This window comes from Micromys minutus (assembly GCF_963924665.1).
Source record: "Micromys minutus genome assembly, chromosome: 19".
NCBI classification, from domain to species: domain Eukaryota; kingdom Metazoa; phylum Chordata; class Mammalia; order Rodentia; family Muridae; genus Micromys; species Micromys minutus.
The window spans coordinates 45706217-45726674 of record NC_137954.1 but is presented as its reverse complement, the minus strand read 5'-3'; the positions used below and the strand labels follow the sequence as shown (position 1 = coordinate 45726674).

At 40.3% G+C, this 20458-nt stretch overlaps 1 protein-coding gene across 3 annotated transcripts; it reads left to right on the top strand.

Annotated features, from left to right (window-relative positions):
- Nucleotides 1–753: 753 nt before the first annotated feature.
- Nucleotides 754–19782, top strand: GIN1 (gypsy retrotransposon integrase 1). Of its 3 annotated transcripts, none has more exons than XM_080932877.1 (8): nt 754–835; nt 5505–5650; nt 7326–7519; nt 9470–9775; nt 11236–11427; nt 11529–11696; nt 12416–12698; nt 18477–19782. In XM_080932877.1, the coding sequence occupies exons 2-8, from the start codon at nt 5512–5514 to the stop codon at nt 18749–18751; spliced, it is 1557 nt and encodes a 518-aa protein (XP_080789003.1). In that variant the 5' UTR covers nt 754–835; nt 5505–5511; the 3' UTR covers nt 18752–19782. The 3 variants fall into 3 exon arrangements, with proteins under 3 accessions (XP_080789003.1, XP_080789005.1, XP_080789004.1); XM_080932879.1 differs by having other exon boundaries at nt 18481–18731; XM_080932878.1 differs by lacking the exon at nt 754–835 and adding an exon at nt 3381–3420.
- The last annotated feature ends 676 nt before the right edge of the window (nt 19783–20458 follow it).

Sequence of the window (20458 nt, the reverse complement as noted above, 5' to 3'; positions counted from 1 at the left end):
TTAAAGTGCAAAGCTGCTGCAGACACAGTGCTTTCGTTCTATGGAAGTGGGTGTGGAAAGCAAAGACAAGCAGAGCGAAGAATAATAGGGAATGAAACAGACACCTCTCCCCGCCCAAGAACCCGAACAACGCTGCACACACCTCGGTGAAAGCAGATCCAAATAAAAGTGGAACTTGGATAGCTCCCTACTAGCTGGACTGCAATTTCGGGCTTTTTCAAACTCTAGCAACGCAAAGAGGAAGCGACGCGGGAAGTGGAGAAGAAATGAAGCCTGAAAAGGACCCTCGAGCTGTCACTCGTCCAAAACCACGCGGCAGTTCGCTACAGTTCTCGGCTCTTGCAAGAGCACGTGTCTGGGGGTCGGCGGAGTGGAGCAGACAAAGCAAACACCTGAAGGCGGCGGAGGCGGTCGAAGTCGGATCTCGGGGTCCTCACCTGCCAGGCTGCGCTCATCAAGCGATCTGTGGCAGGTGTCTGAGCCCATCCAGGTTTCGGTTCCTCCCCTTTAATTGCGGGGGCAAGGGTAGGATGTTCATGCAGAGGCGGCTCTCGGAGGCGTGGACCTGAATCTTCCCTCTCCGGCCGCCGCGGAACGGCTGGCACCAGTACACCTCTAGAGCCTCGGACACGCCTCTTCCCTGCCCGCCCTCCACAGGTCGCACACGGAAACTGCACCGGCCGGAACAGTTTCCGGCGGACCAACGATCCTCTTGGAGACTTCCTGTTCCACGACGCTCACCAGAACTGCGACCCCAGTAGTTCCGCTTCCGGTAGCACCAGATAAATCGCGAGAGGAGAGTTAAAACCTGCCGTTTGCATTTAGGACCACTTCGGTGAGTGGTCGTTCTAGCGTGCTCTGTCATACCTAGTTTTCTTTCTTTTCTTTTTTTGAAAACTGAGACGTAACCTTCCAATAACTTTAAAACGGTCCCCTTCGACTGCTCTCAGGACGGGTTTGACGAGTGGAGGTTTCGCGCAGGCGCCGTTGGGGCGGGAGGGCCTTGAACTTCACAGCGCCGCGGATTGTGACTGCGAAGAGGCGAGGACTACTGGGCTCTGGGAGGTGGTGACTCTAATTGAGTTGTCATCGGGCCTTTTCCTGCTTATGCAAGGATTAGCTGGACCTAGCCCTCAGGGGTCAGTTAACTAGGTGTCAAAAGGCTTGCCGAGCGCTCCCTCGCCGGCAGCGGAGAAAGCTAGACTGCAGTCAAAACTCAGTGTGGCGCTTGTCTGAAGCTGGAGTCTCGTCCTGCATCTTAGTCACCATTCGGTGTGAAAACCAACACCAGAGTCAAGGAACGAGCTCAAGGGGGTTTGGGGTGGTGGGGACCCTTAAAGCCCTAAAGGGAAAATACACTTTTAAAAATCTCTGAATTCTCCCATCGAAGACAATTCAAAACCCGGTAGAGAATTTTCTTAATGGACATGATTTTTTCCTGCGCGGCTTTATTTCTATGCGTAAGGAAATACAGGGATTTCGTCGCTTAAATTAGGCAGGATTTGGTTTGGAGGAATGCCTCTTCAGTCTTCTCCCAGCATTTTCCCAGATAATATGTAAATTGTACGTGTGCAGTTTTTCAGAGATTAAAGCAGAATAATTCAAAAGTCAAAGTTCTAATCCCAAATTACTGTGTAATGAGTGTAAAGCCAGTCCAGTCTACCTAGTTCCAGGACAGCCTTGGCTACAGACACCCTAAAAAGGAACAGAAAATCAGCAAGAAACATCTCTCACCAGGTCTTCTGGACTTTACCATTAACAGTAAAACAGTTATTCTTCTAAAATATTAATCACACGAATGAAATATTTTATATCTTTCTGTAGATTTTGAGAAAGAAGTTTCTAGTTAAACAACCTGAAGGAAAATATATAAATAAAACAATGATTTATGTCATCTTACTATATGTAAAAGACTTTAAAATGCATTATTTTTATTTTTTTGTTTTTAGAAAAGGAGGGACAATTACTATGTCCTTTTTACAAGCATGGTCACTAAGACCTACATAAATGTCACACATATGAAATTCTTCCTTCCTGGTCCATGCCCTCCAAACGTCCCATACATACATGTTTGTGTATTCTCGGCAACAGTGCAGCGTCTTCCATAACACTCAGTGCTATCAAGTAGAGGATTGCTGCCTGGGATATGCAGAGAAGTCAAAATACTGAGGAGAAAATAAAGAATCCAATTTTATAACTGGGCAAAGAACTCTGTGGAAAATTCTCAAAAGAGAAATACAAGTAACCAAGACTATGTTTTAAAATTGTTGAACATCTTTATCCACTAGGTAAATGCAGATTAAGATAAATTTGGAATTCCATCCAAAGAGATCAAATGAGAACAAAGGCAGGACAGGTGGGAGAGAGGGGGCTCTTCTCAGTTCTGGCGGGGTATGAACTGGGGCAGCAGTACGGAAGCAAGCCTGGGGCCTCTCACAGACCCAAACTAACCTCCACTAGACCCACTGCTCTAGCTCCTGGGCATATCCAGGATATCTGAATCTTTCCACAGAGACACAGTAAGCATGTCTTTGCTTACAACTGTCCCATTCACATTAGCAAGGAAATGGGGTGAGTGCAGATTCCATTGTAGAATGTGTGGGTGATAAAAGTGTAGAACACACAAGTCATGGGCTTTTATTCAGCCATAGAGAGAAATAAAACTATGAAAATTTCAAAAGCCACAAGGAGTGGAACTGGAAAATACTGCCCTAAGTAAGTTAGCTCAGGCTGAAAAAGGCGAGTATAAGATGCCCTCCAGTGTTCAGATGTACTTTTCTTAGCTCTGATTTTGAGACATAAATGTGTTGATTTAGGGATGGTTATGTGTAGGGATCAGGAAAGGAGAAAAGGCTCCATGAGTGGGAAAAGAAGGTGATGGAGATCAGTTGAACACGAGACATGAACGTGGAAAAGAACACAAAGAGTGCGGAGGTGGAAGAGGAATAGGGAGAGAGGGGTGGGGGGAGGTGGGGCCAGAAGGAACTGAGTGTGAATGAGAAACCCAAACAATCCTACTACTTCGTGAGCTGCCACAGTAATGATGATGGTGGTGGTGAAAATAATATGTTTTAGATTGTAATAAAGTACTTATATTGACCCGGACCAATAGGTAGTTCTTCGGTGACAAGGTTTTACGGGGACAACCAGAGGAACAGAGGAAAAAGGCGATAATAAAGCTAGGATCAGGGATCTGCCAGAGCTGATAGTTTATGCCAGGCAAGTTTAAGAAGTACAGCATCTTAGAAGTCCAGTGAAGAAGTGGGGCTGTGTCAGTGGAAGGCGCTGTCACACGGCGAGACTGAGGCAGCAGAAATGTTTCTGATCAGCTCACGGTGCGCAGAAGGAACATGGAGTGTCCCCAGAGCACCACTGACTACACAGCGGCCTCGGTACTGCTACCCACAGCTCCTCTCTGTGGTAAGAGCTGGCTTGTCCAGACCCAAAGCTACACTGCCCCAGGCCCTGGCCCCAAGCATACTCCAGCTTTTAGAAAAGGAACTGTGTTCCTCCTCACATCAGGGCCTCAGGGAGAAGCTCCAGTTGGCCCCAGGCTAGTACTGGCTCTGCCAAACACCATTAGATGGTAACTTCTCTATCAACCACCCATAGCCTCAGTTCCTAGAAACCACCATCCTAATTTCTGTTAATATGAATTTGATAACTTTGCCTTTAAAAAAATTACTTAGCATAATATCCTCAAGATATATCCATATCCTTGCATGTGTTAGAATTAGCTCTTTTTAAGGCAGAATAATATTTCATTATGTGTGTGTCATATTTTCCTTAGGTTTGTCACTGGGCACTTAGGTCCCTTCCAGTTTTTAACTACTATGAGCTTAACTTTCAAAATAGTCTCTAACCCTACTATAGTGTAAGTTTCACAAGAGTTGGGAGGATATGTGTTTTGTTGGTTATCATTGTATCTTCGATTTTGTGTCTGGCATGTGCCAGATAATCACGTATGTGTGTGTCACGGTTGGGGGATGGTCCACCCCTCTGTGCCTTTCTGTCTGTGCATGGCTATACTGTGCATGTGTGCAGTTGGGATTTAAAACCAGGGCTTTATACATCCTAGTCAAGTACCATCCCGCTAAGTACGTCATGGTTTATCCTTTTAGAGATGCTTGAGAAACCATGATAACTACGTTTGTCATTTGCTTGAAGTATAGCCATCTACTGTAAAATGGCTGATAGCTCTAGTTGAAAGTGGGATGGATATTCAAGGTACCGCAATGCATGCCTCTATTTCTAAGACTTAAAGCTAAGGAAGGAGGATGACAAGTCTCAGGGAAAGCCTGAGCTTCATCAAAACCCTGTCTCTAAAAAGAGGTAAACTAAAATTTATTGTTTAACGATAATACCTTATAACTAAATTGACCTGTGTAGGTTCTGATAGGACTATCTTAGCATTACAGAGGCTTATGTGGTGACCTCCCTCCAATTTGGTAGAGGCAGTCATACAGTTGAGGCTCCCTTTCCCCTGGTGTTTCAACCTGACAACCAAGATTAGTCATCACAATCCTTAGGTATTTTAATGAGCAGTACACATCCACCTTGTTTTTAGAATTTTGAAATTGATATCAGGGTTCCATCGGGAAGCAGAGAATACATTCACTGTGTGGAGAGGGGGAGGGGAGAACTAGCAGCCGAGAGGAACATACCCTGACTTGTTCTGCAAGGAGAACCCCATGGCTACCATGTTCCAGATTGCCGTATGCTGGACAGTGTCTACCAGAGAACTACAAATACGACCTTGCAGGGCCAATGTGGAACATGGCAGCCAGGAAAGAAGGACCAGAAGTCAGTGTGCATGCTTCAGTTGATAGTGTCATTCTTGCCATTGACAATGTGAGAGACAAAAATCTCTTTTTGCTTTAGAAAGGTCCCCATATTAACAGTAGTCCATAATGGAAAGGGACATTATTTTCACTTTTGCTACTTTTGTTAAATGAAAGGCTTATAGTCCAGAGCATGTGAAAACCCGTTGCTGAGCCACTATCATCTATCACTTAACCAGTTATAATACCAAATGTGATTTGATCAGAGTTTTGCTTTTACTTTGCAGTAATCTCAAATATGTTTCAAGGTAATGTAAGATTATGTTTCCCTCCTTAAATAGCACATACCAAAAATCAGCCTCTGTGAATGACATTTTTTGATGCCAACAAGAGACGCGAAGCCTAACTTAGAGGTATACTCACCACACTCACTCACTAACGTCCTTCTCTTTCCTCGTATTTTCTGTTTTTTTTTTCATTACTTACGTCACATGAAGAAGAGACAAGATCATTTGTTGTGCTAGATCTCAAAAGTAGCACTCAGATGCTTCCGTTTGTAGACATCATTCTCGTCCCTGTTCTCTTCTGCAATTACCCCCTTCACAGATAATATTCTGGGAATGCTCAATTCATGCAGAAGCAGAAATGTGACAGAAGCCTGAACTGAAATAGTAACAGAATTAGCTTGTCATTTAAGCAACATCTTTAAATAATCCTTCCTAGGCTCACGATGGTCCGTAGTGGGAAGAACGGTGACCTTCACCTTAAGCAGATAGCGTACTACAAGCGCACAGGGGAGTACCACCCAACCACACTGCCAAGCGAGAGGAGTGGCATCAGACGAGCAGCTAAGAAATTTGCCTTCAAAGGTGAGACCAGTGTCTGAATCTCACGTTATGGTTCTTTTCCATGAGTCGTAAAACCCTTGGAGAGTCTCTAGAAACTCGGTTGTTGCTAAGTGGTTATCAGTTAAATGGCAGATTATACTCAGAAGTAAAGCAAAACAGTAAAGTAACTGAAGGCTGGTAAGCATGAAGACATGAAGAGGCTGGAGAGATGGCTTAGCAGCCAAGAGCATGTGCGGATCAAGCCCGTTTTCCAGTGCCTTTGCTGGGCAGTCCACAGCCACCCCTCAGCCTCCAGCCTTCGAGTGTTCAGCACTCGATTGCATGTACACCCACTCCAGTTTAAAGTAAAAAATAAACCTAAGAAAGAAAATGCCCTGTTAAATTATAGATCAAAAGGAATAACCATGAAAAAAAAATAGTAATTTCCCTTGTTTTTGCTACCTAATGGTTCTTATAGGATTCACCTTCAGACAACAATGCCATAGTTCTGATAAAATTATTTAATAGGTAGTAAGACACTATTGACAGATAGTTTGCTTACCAAAAGACTGGAAGGATGTAACTATCCATGTCTGAGCATAGTCCCTCTCTCCTCACACTGTGCCTTTTACTTATTCTCAGGCTTACATTTGTTTTCTTGCATTGACCCTCCATCAACACATTAAATATTTGAGAGGCAGCAGGGCAGTTATCAAAGCTTCAACAGCTTTGCCGAAAGCGAACAGCATGAGATAAGCAAAAGGCGCAGTCAACAGACACCAAATGAATTAGTGCTATTAATGGAGGTTTTGCCTGGAGATAAAGCATTAGGCTTTCTCCAAATCAGGGCAGACTATAAGGTTATAAATTCTAAGGTCATAGGTAAACTTTTGTTCATATATCCCTATACAGTTTTCTGTCAGTAACTCCTATTCTTAACAATAGGCAGACCTCTTACACTAAAGTGGACATGTCATGTCAAAAATGCTTACTGAATTTCTGTGGTGTGCCAATCATATGGTAGGCCTTGGAGGTGTATTGAGTAAGATAGCGTTTCTGTTTACTAATCATCTTAGTGTCTTGATGTATTTTGGTCTGCATAGTTACTCCACATGAGCTGAGAAATAATGGTCCTTCCCACGCCCCCGTTCCCCGCTTGCTCCTTCACTTAGGTATCTAAGAAAGAGAACTGAGAATTGTGTCCCTCCCACTATACCATCCCTAACTTTACTCCAATCAGAACAAGAAAGAGAAGGGTATTGCCTACAAAAAAGAAACAAACAAAAACAAAAACAAAAAAAAAAACAAGCAAACAACCACACACACATACACAAAACAGCTAAAATGAGATTTACAGAAAAGCTTGTACCAAAAGCATCTCATCAGTGAAGAACTCATTTTATTACCTAAGCCATTTTAATACCTTTAGCTTCCACAATTTGAGTGCGTCCATGGGAAGGTCATGCCATATTCTCATAGTTAGCACTTGATTTGCTGAGCAAGGTCACTCCATTTCTGTTGATACCTACAGATTATAGCAGGTAGTGGTCCTGAATCTTCAGAATGCATGGAAATATTATTAAAAGTAAATAATTTGGTTTTAAGGAAAGATTTTACGAGAATAAAATTTTAAATCTTCATAGCTTTAAGTTAAGGCTATAATTGTCTTACCACTATGAAGCTTTGAAATTTATATTCTTTATGTCATTCATTTCAGAAAAAAAGCTGTTTTATGTTGGAAAAGACAGAAAGCAGAGTCGGTTGGTGGTTGTTTCAGAAGAGGAGAAGAAGAAAGTGCTGAGGGAGTGCCATGAGAACGGCCCCGGCGTGCACCACGGCATCTCCAGAACCCTCACTCTAGTGGAGTCCAGCTACTATTGGACATCCGTGACCAATGATGTCAAGCAGTGGGTATGGCTTCCACAGTGACTGGCAATGTTTTATTGTCTCTAATAATTACAGAGGTCAGTGCAGCTTCTATAACTGCGCATATCACCTGCGGAGTAAGTACGTTACACATTTGTTTGGCACTAAGAAAGTATTTAAAGGTAACTTCACTGCCCTTTATAACTACTTTAAATCAGTAGAGTATAAATTAAACTAAGAAAGTACAATATTTTGACAGGTTTGTTGAGAATTAATGCTCTATTTTGCAGACAAATTCAGGTGAAGTTGAAGTTTTTGCAGCCATCCTTAGCACCATCATGAGTGACTTTTTATATGATGAAAACAAGTCTCTTCACAGTAAATCAGTTCCAGTGTGAGCTCTCAGCTTTTGTCCCTATCCTGCCTTAAGATAGGAAAGCATCAGATCAGCCAGGCCATGGTGGTGCATACCTTTAGTCCCATCGCTTGGAAGGCAGAGGCAGGTGGATCTCTGAGTTTGAGGCCAGCGTAGTCTCCAGAACAAGTTCAGGGCAGCCAGGGCTACACAGAGAAACCCTATCTTAAAAAAACAAAACAAAACAAATAAAAACAAGTCCCCCCCCCCCAAAAAAATCTAAAGAATGGAAGGAAGGAATCAAATCTAAATAGCAGGACCCTAAACCCAAACTATTAGTATTCTAAGCGTTCTGTACAGCATTCAGTAAAATGTCCACCAAGTGGTTACAGTTTGAGAAAAGATGCTCTTTTTAAAGCCGTGCTGTTTATAGCTGGGGAGTACATTCAAGCTGGGAAGTGAGCTGGTGGGGCATCAGATGATGAGGACTGTCCAGACTCACCACTTTTATTTCTCATGCATGCTTCTGCTTAACACCATCTCTCCTCCCACCTGTTACCGTGAAACAACTTACTTTGATCATAATGAGGAAGTTTTGTGAACTTGCTTTGAAAATAATTTCCTAAGTAAAATTCTGGAAATGTTTTAAAAACAGTACAGTCTATAAATTAGTTAGCAGTGGTTCTCAACCTTCCTAATGCTGGGATTGTTAAAAATAGTTTCTTCATTGTAGTGACCTCAACCATAAAATGATTTCATTTCTACTTCATAACTAGAACTTTGCTACTCTTATGTCTCGTAGTGTAAAGAGCTGATATGCAGGATATGTGATATGCCACCCAGTAGGGTCTCAGCCCACAGGTTGAGAACCACTGATATTAAAAGAAAGGCTCATGATAACTAGGTTTTTTCCCAGGAATTACAGTATATAAACATACAGCATTAAAATATACAACATATATCAGTGAAATAGATGAATGAATAAACTGTAGAATAGAATTTGTAGGAAAAAGTATAATTTTTATGTATAATTTATTACATCGTTCCATGGTGGCTTAAAATTATTAAAAAGGGGGGGTATATTGCTTCATAGCCCATTAGGAGATGAGGTTTTCCTTTTTGTATTCTTCCTTTTTCTTTTTTGAGATAAGTTCTTACTGTGTAACCCAGCTGGGTTTGTTTGACCAGGTCACAGACTCTGTGACCATGGCAGTCTTTCAGCACCTGCATTCTCAAAGTTCTACTGAATGCACCACCACAGCTAGTGGTAGACATTGTCAACTAAAGGTAAAATAATAGCAAACTCATTTGAGATCTTGATTCAGTGTATATTTGAATAGGAACTAGAATTGCATTTCACTTGAGTAGAACCCCACTGAGACTCTAATCCGAGCAGCAGGGAGGAGCCCCTGTGCTGCAGCTGTTTGGACTAAGGAGCTACACAGCTGTTGTGACTGATATTTGCCTGGTGTTCCAAATAAAAGGTATCATTTAATGGGCTCTTCTCAGGCCAAGGAACTTCCTTTAAGACACAAAGAACCTGTAGACCATGTTAAGATTCTGCTTTATGAAACTGATTTATATTGTAGTGACTATCTTAACACTCACGTGCATTTTCCTTATTGTGTGCCTCTCTGTAGGTATATGCTTGTCAGCATTGCCAAGTAGCAAAAAGTACAGTTATCGTAGCACCTCAGCAGCACCTTCCCACGGTGGGAAACCCGTGGAGAGTAGTTACTGTTGATCTGATGGGACCTTTTCATGCAAGCACCAGAAGTCATGTGTATGCTATAATCATGACAGATTTGTTCACAAAATGGGTTATGATTTTGCCTTTATGTGATGTTTCAGCATCAGAAATTTCTAAAGCTATTATCAATATATTTTTCCTATACGGACCTCCTGAGAAAATAATAATGGACCAAAGAGATGACTTCATTGATCAGGTAGGAAAAAGTTTGGGAGCGTGCGTCACCCTACCAGAGCTTTGTGCTTTATAGGTGCTAATACACTGAAAGGGATTGCTGTTGATATGGAGCTATATATCGTGTGCTACTAGATTTGTTGTAAGCCAATCTTTTGACATCTTCAAACTCAAATGAGATGATTGGCTCAAATAATACTTTCTCACCTCAAGCTTAAGATGAACCAAAAATAAAAAAAAAAAAAAAATTGAACATATTTATATCGTGTTAAAAATATTTAAGAATAATTTTATATGTACATATTATATATTTCCATGGGTACCTGTGTTATTATAGATACTAACTAAATATGCATATGTATGTATACTTATGTATTCTTCTTAATATGTATATAAACTAAAAGTCTTTACTAATGTCACAGATTAATCATAGCATACTGAGTCATTCAGTAGTCACATGGAGTAAAGTAGGAGCACAGTGGAAAACAGCATGTAGAAGTAGTTTCCTCAACAGTTAATTAAATTTATGAATACAAAATCTAAATTTCCTCAAATACTCATAGAGTGGTCACGTGACTGAAGAGTCCTATAGTGTCCCACGTAAGAGTGGGTAAGGTCATGCTCAGGTACAAGCAATAACGCATTCCTCTCCCTTCCCAAACTCAAAAGTGAAGTAGAAGTTGGTTTTGTACTCAGGTAAGTGTAAGACATACGAGGTTAGCATTAAAGCTGAGCATCTGTGGGACCCAGGCTCCAGCCTCCTGTTCTCGATCTTTGCAGTGGAATTGTCAGTCTTGTCTGACAGTGTGGCTGCCAGAGCCCTGGCCTTAATACTTCTGTGGCAGTAAATAAGGGAGGATGGGGAGGGGAGCTAGTGCTGCTGAGTTTGTACAGCAACTTTAACTTAAACCTTTCTCTGCCGTAGCTTTCATGTGACCATGTCTCCCCTCTGAGGGTCTTGGGAACTGTGTGTGTCACACAAACATGCTTTTTTTCCATAAACCTTACCTTTTTAATTATTTTGAGTTATTTGTATTAAATATTTTTTTCACAGAGAAAGTATTCAGGGGACAGTTCTAAATTAAACTAAATAACAACCACTGAGAACACCAAGGCAGGGGAATAGGTGTTTCACTTACAGTGTCTGAGTTACAGGTGCATGACCACAGAATCAACTTTGAATTCTGTCCTTTCATTTCTTTTGTGGATATACGCTAGGTCTGATGCCTAGATTCCCGAAACTTAAGCTTGTGTCTTTAAAATGAAGGTAGCAATCATAAATCCTGGCATGTAATGATAAAACTGCAAGACAAAACTAATGTGTGGCTCAGACTCAGGCTGTAGGACTTCACCCAAATGTGTACGTATTTTATCTGAATGCCTGCGGTCAATGGAAGCAAACTGTGGGATCTTGAAAACCTTTTTAAATCAGTGGGAAAGTATGAACTTTAAGCAGTCAGTTTTCTTTTTCATACTTTTTAGATCAATGTAGAACTATATAGATTATTTGGTGCAAAAGAGATTGTAATTTCTCAAGCTTCTGGAAGTGTTAATGCATCTGAAAGTACACCGAGCACAGTCAGAGCATTCCTCGAGAAACACTGTGTGGAGCACCCAGATAACTGGGACGAGCATCTACCAGCTCTTTCCTTTGCCTTCAATGTGACTCACGCGGTATGTGCCTTTCTAGTATGAATAATTTCTGACTTCTGCTTACTTATGAAAGGGTTTTTTGTTTTATTTTATTACAAGTTTTCTGTTTTTCTTGAAAATAGGAGCCTACTAAAACCACTCCATATTTCCAAATGTTCAATCGGAACCCTTGCGTGTTGGAGTGTCCTCCTCAAGACGGAGGTGAAGGGACAAGTGTGTTTGCCAGAATCGTAGCTGCGGTTAGAGAGGCTGACGGAGTGCTGGAGAACAAGACACCAGCAGCGGGCCAGGTGACCCTACCTACACTGTGAAGCCCTACAAAAGAGGAGTTAGGTCTAAAATCTCAGCATGTGGCCACAATGTGCCCTTAAGCAAAAAATAAAGGGAAAAGAGTTTATATTATGCATATGCTCATGTGTGAGCAAGTGTTTGTTTGGAAACTAGTAATGGACATGTAATATCTTCCTTATATTTTGAGCCGAGGTTGCTCACTGAAACTGGCGCAGCTGGAGCAGCTAAGCAGAGAGCAGCTGGATGATCAGTCCCACCCCTTTCCACCTCCTTTCCCCCAGCTGCGGGGGTTACAACATGTGATGCTGTGTTCGGTGCATGCTGGGAATATGACCCAGGTCCTCATGAGTGTGTCTCAGGCATTTGCCACTGAACGTGCTTCCCAAACCCCAGACAGTCTGCCTATAAGCTGTGAGGTTGTGAGAGACACACAGGAAAGTCATGAATTGGAGACATTGGGTAGACCTGGTTTCCAATCTGCTAGAGCAGTTGGAGAATTTTGTACTCTACTTGAAACTAGTCCAAGTACTCAGAATCACTCAGCTTGCTTTATTGTTCTGTGTACACAGAGTATCAATACTGACTTTGAAGTATTTTTAAAACGCATTAGGATTCCATCCTTCATTTCAGGAGCAATTCAGTAAATATCATAGCCATAGTCTAATCAGTGTATGCCTTTACATGTAAGGCCTGTCATAATTACTTTTTACATTTACAGATGGAGAGCAACAATTCGGATGAACTTAGTAAAACCAAAGTTGTTAAAAAGAAAACAAAGCAGTTAAATCCCTTCCATTTAAAAGTGGGACACGAGGTTTTGCGGCAGAGGAAGAACTGGTGGAAGGACGGCCGCTTCCAGTCTGAGTGGGTCGGGCCTTGTGTCATTGACTACATCACAGAGAGCGGGTGTGCTGTCCTCAGGGACAACACTGGAGCCAGGCTCAAACGGCCCATCAAAATGTCCCACCTCAGGCCCTATGTCAGAGAGTCCAGTGAGCAGGGTAAGTGTCCGCTTCCTCTCTAGTGTTCTGGTTTGAAGACGAAAGATTAAACTTTCAAGCAAACTTCCTTCCTTTAGTTAAAATCCTCTCCATCTAGGTTTTATGAAATTTGACAGAGTTTTCCTTCTCTCAAGGAGTCTGTTTGATTAGAATGTACTTTTACAAACACATTTTTCTTTTTACTTTTTTGTTGAAAATAGATTTTTTTATACAATACATCCTGATTTTTTTTCATACAATATCTTCTGATTACCTTTTCCCCTTCTCTAACTACTCTCAGTACCTCCCACTTCCCCACCCAGCCTAATCCACTCTTTCTTCCTCTCTCATTAGGAAACAAGCATATGCAATTGATTGATGAGTGATTGGTTGATTGATTGATGTTGTTATATAATATGAAAGCAAATAAAACAGGTTTTTTTTAAAAGATTTATTTTTGAGTCCCCCAACACATGTACAGCAGAGGACTCTCCGTTCTGGGTTCTGTCAGAGAAGATGCACCTAACCCTCAAAAGACCGGAGGCTCCAGGGAGTTTAGAGGTCTGGCAGAGTGGGTGGGATGAGGACATCTTCGTGGAGACAGGGCAGGCATGGGATGTGGAACAATAGGAGGGTGGGCCAGGAGGGGAATAAAATCTTGAGTGTAAAAATGAAAAAAAAAAAGATTTATTTATTATTATACAGCATTCTTCCTGCAAGTCAGAAGAGGGCACCAGATTTCATTACAGATGGTTGTGAGCCACTGTGTGGTTGCTGGGAATTGAACTCAGGACCTTTGGAAGAGCAGTCAGTGCTCTCAACCTCTGAGCCTTCTCTCCAGCCCCAAAGCAGGGTTTTTGTTTTGTCTAGTGTACTTTTCATAACTGCTATAAAAATGCTGAACCTGTTTCAAATAAGAGATTTTATTTCAATTTTGCATACTGTCCTATTACCTGCTGCCTTATTTTATGTGGAAAAACATCATTATTGCCAAAGACAAGCATCCAGAATCTAGTTGTGAGCTAAGGGAACTTTAAAACTGTTTCCTTTTAATGTTGCTTCACAAAGTCATAAGTCATGGCTTAAGGTGGAGGACGGAGAACACTCAGAATTAAACCATTATATTCCATTCAAAGTCTCCAAACTCTGCCAGAGAGCATCCTAACCTTTAACGTTTTCCCTTATAGGACTTAAATAGCATCGTGTCATGGTTTTCACATTAAGCCCTCTACTTCAGCAAGATTATATTAATTATCCTAATGTGTTTGTTCCCTTGAGCTTCTCTGAGTTAGATAAATGAGAGAAATTATTTGATTTTTTTTATAATTATGCTTTTTCTGTAAAGATGTATTTTTCTGTAAATTATGCCATTTTCATGCATGCATATCATAAACTCTGCTCATTCTGTACAATAAATGTATGCTAGACAGTAATACCTGTGCAGTTATATTCACATGCAAACTACATCTAACACTGATGCAATGTATTTGTAAATATCATAAACAAGCTACTTAATAGATATACTAACAAGCAACAAGGAATAACCGGTGCTTAACCCTATTCCTGTGTTGAGATATGAAGCCCTTCTGGGGCTCTTCAGTATATGAGTTCTTCTGAGTTCTCTACTCTGATCTGTACCCTGCTCTTCTGTTACAAGCTCTTGGTACTTTTCTTTCTTGTGGTGGAAGTTACAGACTTGTCTTAGACTGGTCTAACTCCAAACGTGGGTAACTTCATTTGTCTCCTTGTAAGCACAGTACATTCATTTCTCTGTGTCTTCTCACTTCAGAGCTGTTGACAGAACCTCCCTTCTGTAAGCTAAGTAGGGAGGAAGGGATTCTATGAGTTCTTTGATTGCACAAAGTTTTCTTCTCAGCCCTTCATGTTCAGAACATGTTTCCTTCTAAGATGGTAACCTACATTCATACAAGATTTGCCTATAAAGTGTTGCAGTGCCAGGGTCTTGTTCAAGAGTCTTCAGTTTTTCTCTTATCTGAGATATTTAGAAAGGAAGTCAAATTATTTTCCTTCTGAGTATTTCAGAAACAAGTTGAGAACATGTACTAGCTGGTTTTGTGTCAATTTGACACAAGCTGGAGTTACCACAGAGAAAGGAGCCTCAGTTGAGGAAATGCCTCCATGAGATCCAGCTGTAAGGCATTTTCTCAACTAGTGATCAAGGGGGGAGGGCCCAGCTCATTGTGGGTGGTGCCATCCCTGGGCTGGTAGACCTGGGTTCTATAAGAAAGAAAGCTGAGCAAGCCAGGGGAAGCAAGCCAGTAAGTAACATCCCTCCATGGCCTCTGCATCAGCTCCTGCTTCCTGACTTGCATAGTTTCCAGTCCTGATTTCCTTTGGTGATGAACAGTGATATGGAAGTGTGAGCTGAATAAACCCTTTCCTCCTCAACTTGCTTCTTGGTCATGATGTTTGTGCAGAAATAGAAACTTTGACTAAGACAGAACACACATTTAAACTTTCTGGAAATGTTTCTTATAATAATACAAGAAACTTATAATGTTACTATTAGTAGTGTGAACATAGGCATTTCAAGTTGATAGGTGGGTATGTTGTAAAATTTCCTACCAACCATGCTACAAACTAGCTCTTCAGTCATATTTGATCCGTGGTGTATGTGTGTGTGTGTGTGTGTGTGTGTGTGTTTCATTGGCAGACATAATGGCTTTTCCATCTTTTCCTGTGGCATCATACATTTTCCTCAAAGCCTTTACTACTTTAACAGCTGACTTTGAAGAGTCCACAAAGTGAATTTAATCAAGACAGTATCTTTAACCATCAGACATTTTTTATTTGACATGAATCTAAACATCCCATGTCCAAAAAGAGTTTAAGTATCTGTTCATATCTATCATGTTACTCTTTATGACTATTGATTTCTTGGCTGTGTTAGAGTCACAAACTAAAACAGATGGACTTACACTGCCAAGTTCCTGTCGTCTGTTTCTGGAACATAATACTATGTTGACACATTCAGTCATGCTAGGTTAAAAGTATTTGTTAATGCTATTTTAAGCAGACCTGTTTGCTGTTTTGTCTAATTTGATATTGAGCACTTTAAGGTACTTATTTTGATAAGAATTTCAAAAATATACTAGTGTTCCTTTGTAATCATAATCTCTTAAAAGGGATAAGTGTGGCATTGCCCTGTCCAACACATTCTGGTTTTAAATTTGTCTTCTTTGTTGATGATAGATCGGCCTCACCTAGAAGTTACCATCTTATTCTCTCTCTCATGATTAAAAGCTCATTTATGAAATAATTTTTCTTATGTAAGTTTTATATTGCTGCCATAACAGTTTCCCACAGGCTCAGTGCTTCAAGTAGCACTCTTCGTCTGTTGCCATAAATGTAGGGACTGTAGAATTTCTACATGAGGTCTATGAGGCTAAAATCAAGGCATTGACAGAATCATGTTTCTAGAATATCCAGAGAGAAGAGGATAGATTTCCTTGTCATCTGTAGCTTCTAAATACTTCCTTTGCTTCTTGATGTATTCCTTTTCTTCTTCTCTCAAAGCCAGCGATTCCTCAAATGTCTTCCTCTTTTGCATTTGAGGATGTTTGTTTTTGGATCCACACAGATATTTTAAGATGATCTCCCTTATTGACTGGCAGCTTTAATTTTATGACTTCCCAGATTCCTTTTTGCAATGTAAAGCAACATATTCACAGGTTGGTGAGATTAATGGGTAGACAATTGGGAGACTTTTATTGTGCTACAACAGTTAATGCTTTTATAATAAAGCAAGTATTGTGCACGAAACTCATGAGCTACATATTATTGGTAATACACTGTATGCAGAGAAATTGTTTCTGTGTCCTGCAGCTACATACTCTCCAGACCCAGAGTCCTCCAGTTCACTATTGACACCATTAACATTATAACAATATTAATATAGTATCAAGTTATAGTTGTTTTATATATCCACAAGAGGAATGGAATGTAAAAGTTTGAAAATAATCAGTTATTTTGTTGTCTCACACACCTGTTTTCCCACCAGACTGCTGGGAATGGATGTAGCTTATAACCTGGTACGGTTTTAGTATCTGTAGGGCCAGGCCTCACCTCAATTCCCCAGACTATTATGTTTCTTTATCCTCTAGATCTTGAGCATTACCTCTCACTCAGTAAAGAAACCATCCTATGAGAGATGTCACTTGTACTTTATAACAGTCTGGACCAATTGGACTTTATATTAGTGCTGAACCAGTCCTGATTGGACAGGCTATTATATCTACCTTAGCAATCTCCCTAGACTCTCTTCTTAAGAATTGTTCTGGAGTCAACAATGCCCATCTTTATGGAAGAGGCCATATGTACTTTGTAAAGAGTTTCAGTGTAAACATGTCTTAGGTTTGGTTGTACCATGGGATTGAGTTCATTATCGCCAGGAAACTTTTTTCCCAAAATTTTGCTATGTTTAAATATGGCTAAAATAAATGGCCTGTGTCAGACTCCAGATGCTTTGAGCCATTCTGGCTAAGTTGTGTTGGAGCAGATTTCCTTCCTGCCTCTTGTAGAGTGTTTCTCTGTTGGCCTTCATGTTTACAGAGACTCTTATACATGCCCACTCATGCTGCCTGCTTATAGTGTGGATTTCTAAGAGCTACTGAAGTTTATAAATTTTAAGTTTTTAAATGTGTGAATTTCGAGAGGGGGTCATTTTTTCAAACATGCTACCAAAGCTGGCATGACTCCCACTGTTCTCTGATCTAAATGAACAGTTAGTCTTCAGTTCTTAAACTTAGATTGGAGGGTTCTATAAGCTATTAAAGTCTTCAAGAGAATCTGTTAATGTTTGGAAGAAGATCCAGAGAGAATGCAGGGATGATTAATGAGTTATGGTACATGAGTTCCTTGTTGTGTTGAATTAGGTATCAGACCTGACAGAAATGGTTTCTGTTGTATTCTTTATATTGAAGGACAGTGTTACTTTAGTATTAGTTTAACAACTTATTTTAAAGCTTTTTTCCCCGAGGGTTAATGAGGAGTTTGCAAAAGAATAACAAAATACCAAGAAGTTTCCCTGTTAAGTGTAGATTAGGTAGACCCTGAACATTCCTAAGGTTTTTTTGCTATCAAAAAACTTAAAAGTTTAGCTGCCTCACAGTACGGTGCCTTCTAGACACATTCCTGTCACATGAGTCAGATTTTGCCTACTTTCTCTTCATCTACTTTATGGCTTTATGTTATAACTCATTGGTATAATTGTAATACTATGAATTCTGTACAAATTGGACAGCATCTGAAATTAGAAATATATAGTGTAGCAATTCAGTTGGCTAAAAAGAGTGGTATTAATTCACACAGAAATGCTTTGTAGAAGTGCATTAAGCATATCATCAGAATCAAAGTTATAGTGCTGTAATTTTGTTCTAATCTGTACTACTGCTGCTCCGTGTCCTGTATAGATGATAAACGCCGAAGAGCAGTCACGGAAACAGGAAGCTTTATTTCAGTATGTTTAGTATTCCTGCGTTCTTAGTGTGGGGAGGGGTATGTGCACATAGTTTTGTTCTCTTTCGTGAGTGTCTATGCTTAATGGATAAGAGGTTGGAGTGTTTGAGGAGCAGGTGCAGGGTGGGAGGTGTTTGCCTCTGCCTCCCGGGTGCTAGGGTTAAGGATGTTTACTCTAATGCTCACTTTGCTAAGAGCTTTTCAAGTTACTATTGATCACTTATTTTTATTTTTGCTTTAAGCTTTGTTCCTCACTTAATGTTTAATTTTAAAATTGTTTCCCTGCGATTGTAAAATGAAACGTTGATCTTTCTCTTTCAGACAGTCTTTACCTCTTGCAAGGTTCAATCGTGGCAGACCACGACTACATTGGACTACCTGAAATCCCAGTCGGAACACACCAGGCAAATATTCTGCTGGAAGATGCAGCAATTGGGATAGCTGATAATGAATTACTGATATCAAGCAAGGATCATGAACTCTTAGAATATAGAAATTCAAAAATCTCTGCATTGGTAGAAGACCACAGTTCTCTCGAGAAACAGACTTTTAGTCTACTGGATTCTTCAAATCAAGTTCTCGAGTTTTTAAGTTAGTAAATACCAAAAGTAATTTCAAATGCTTGCATAGAATGTATATATTTATAGTTTGTAAGTATTTTATCTATTAAAATAGATTGTATAGAAGAGAGATCTTGGTACTATGTTAATAACTAAATTCTGAAAGTTTATTTTAAACCTTCCTAAAGTTGTTATATGTTTGAATACAAATAAATATATGTAACAGGAGTATACAATGTGTACAATTCAGAAATTTCTCACAGAACAAACAAAATACATGGTTAGGAATTAAATTCTAGTAACAAAGTCTCAAACCTTTTTTCTATGTTGGTACTGCATTTTCTCTTCCAATTTTTCAACAATTAACCACCTTTAAATAAATTTAAACTTATTATAGTTTAGTTAATAAATGTTGAGTAAACAGTAACATACATGAAATGAAACTTTATTTGTGACATTGGAATTTTTTTAAGATTTATTTATTTCATGTATGCGAGTATACTGTTGCTGTCTTCAGACACACTAGAAGAGGGCATCGGATCCCATTACAGATGGTTGTGAGCCACCATGTGGTTGCTGGGAATTGAACTCAGGACCTCTGAAAGAGCAGTCAGTGTTCTTAACCATCTCTCCAACTTAGCATTGGAACTTTTAAAATTTGTATTGTGAGCACAGTTTGTGTAAAAGCTAGGCAAGGGTATCGGATGCACTGAAGCACCAGCCAGGTTGGGTACTGGGAGCCACACTTGGATCCACTGCAGCAGTAGAACATACTCCAGCTAAAGGGCTGGTGACTGTCAGGGAAAAGAGTAAAGTCTCTGACCTCATATCACAAATCAAAGAAATCACAGATAGGATTTTAGAAAGAAACTAAAAGGGAGTGGTTATAGGAGCCTCAGCCTGCAGAGCAGAGTTCAGAAGGGAGCCTACTGCAGTACCTACAGGGTCAGTTGTTATGTGTCCTTTGTCATCTCAATGAAGCCACTTTCTTTCAAGTCTCTTTTCAGATCATCTGACTTGAAATTGGCCCACTTTTCTTGTCCTATTTAAGGAGGCCAATTAGCTTTCAGATTGATTTCTGAGTGGCAGATTCTGGACAGCTAAAAATAAGGTTTTTTCTTTTCTAAATAATTTCTCATCAGATTTTGGTTGTGTGTGAGTCATATCAGGCTACATCATTCTTCTTGCAAATTATCCCCAAATCTTAGTGGCTTAAAACAATAAAGCTTCATTTCCTGACCACCTGTGTGTCTTTGATCATCAGTGAGTGACTGCAGCTTCATCTCAAACATGTTGACTGACGGACCTTGTGTTCTAACATGGCAAAGGAAGGGTAATCCGCTGAACTGAGCACTGGACCAAAGGGGATTCACTAAAACATTGTGCACATCACTACAGTGCTTAAATGTCACGTTCTGCTTATGGGTATAGACTTTCATTTTGTTTTGTAATTGATGATAAATTATTCTGTGTGACTATTTAAAAATTCACTGAAGTTTACCATCTCTAGAGGTGTTTCAGGCTTCTTACTACCTTTACCCACTGTCCCCCTCCCCACTACATCCCAGGTTGAAAACGGCCTCATGATGACCCGGTAAAACAGGCCCCTGTGAACAACCATGTAAGGTAATTATCAGATAAACCACCCGCAGACTCTGCCTTCTGAAATACACTATAAAGATTGACAGAGGTGGCTACTTACTCATATGTAAAGATGGAAAATTTTAAGTTGGCCTTTCTCCA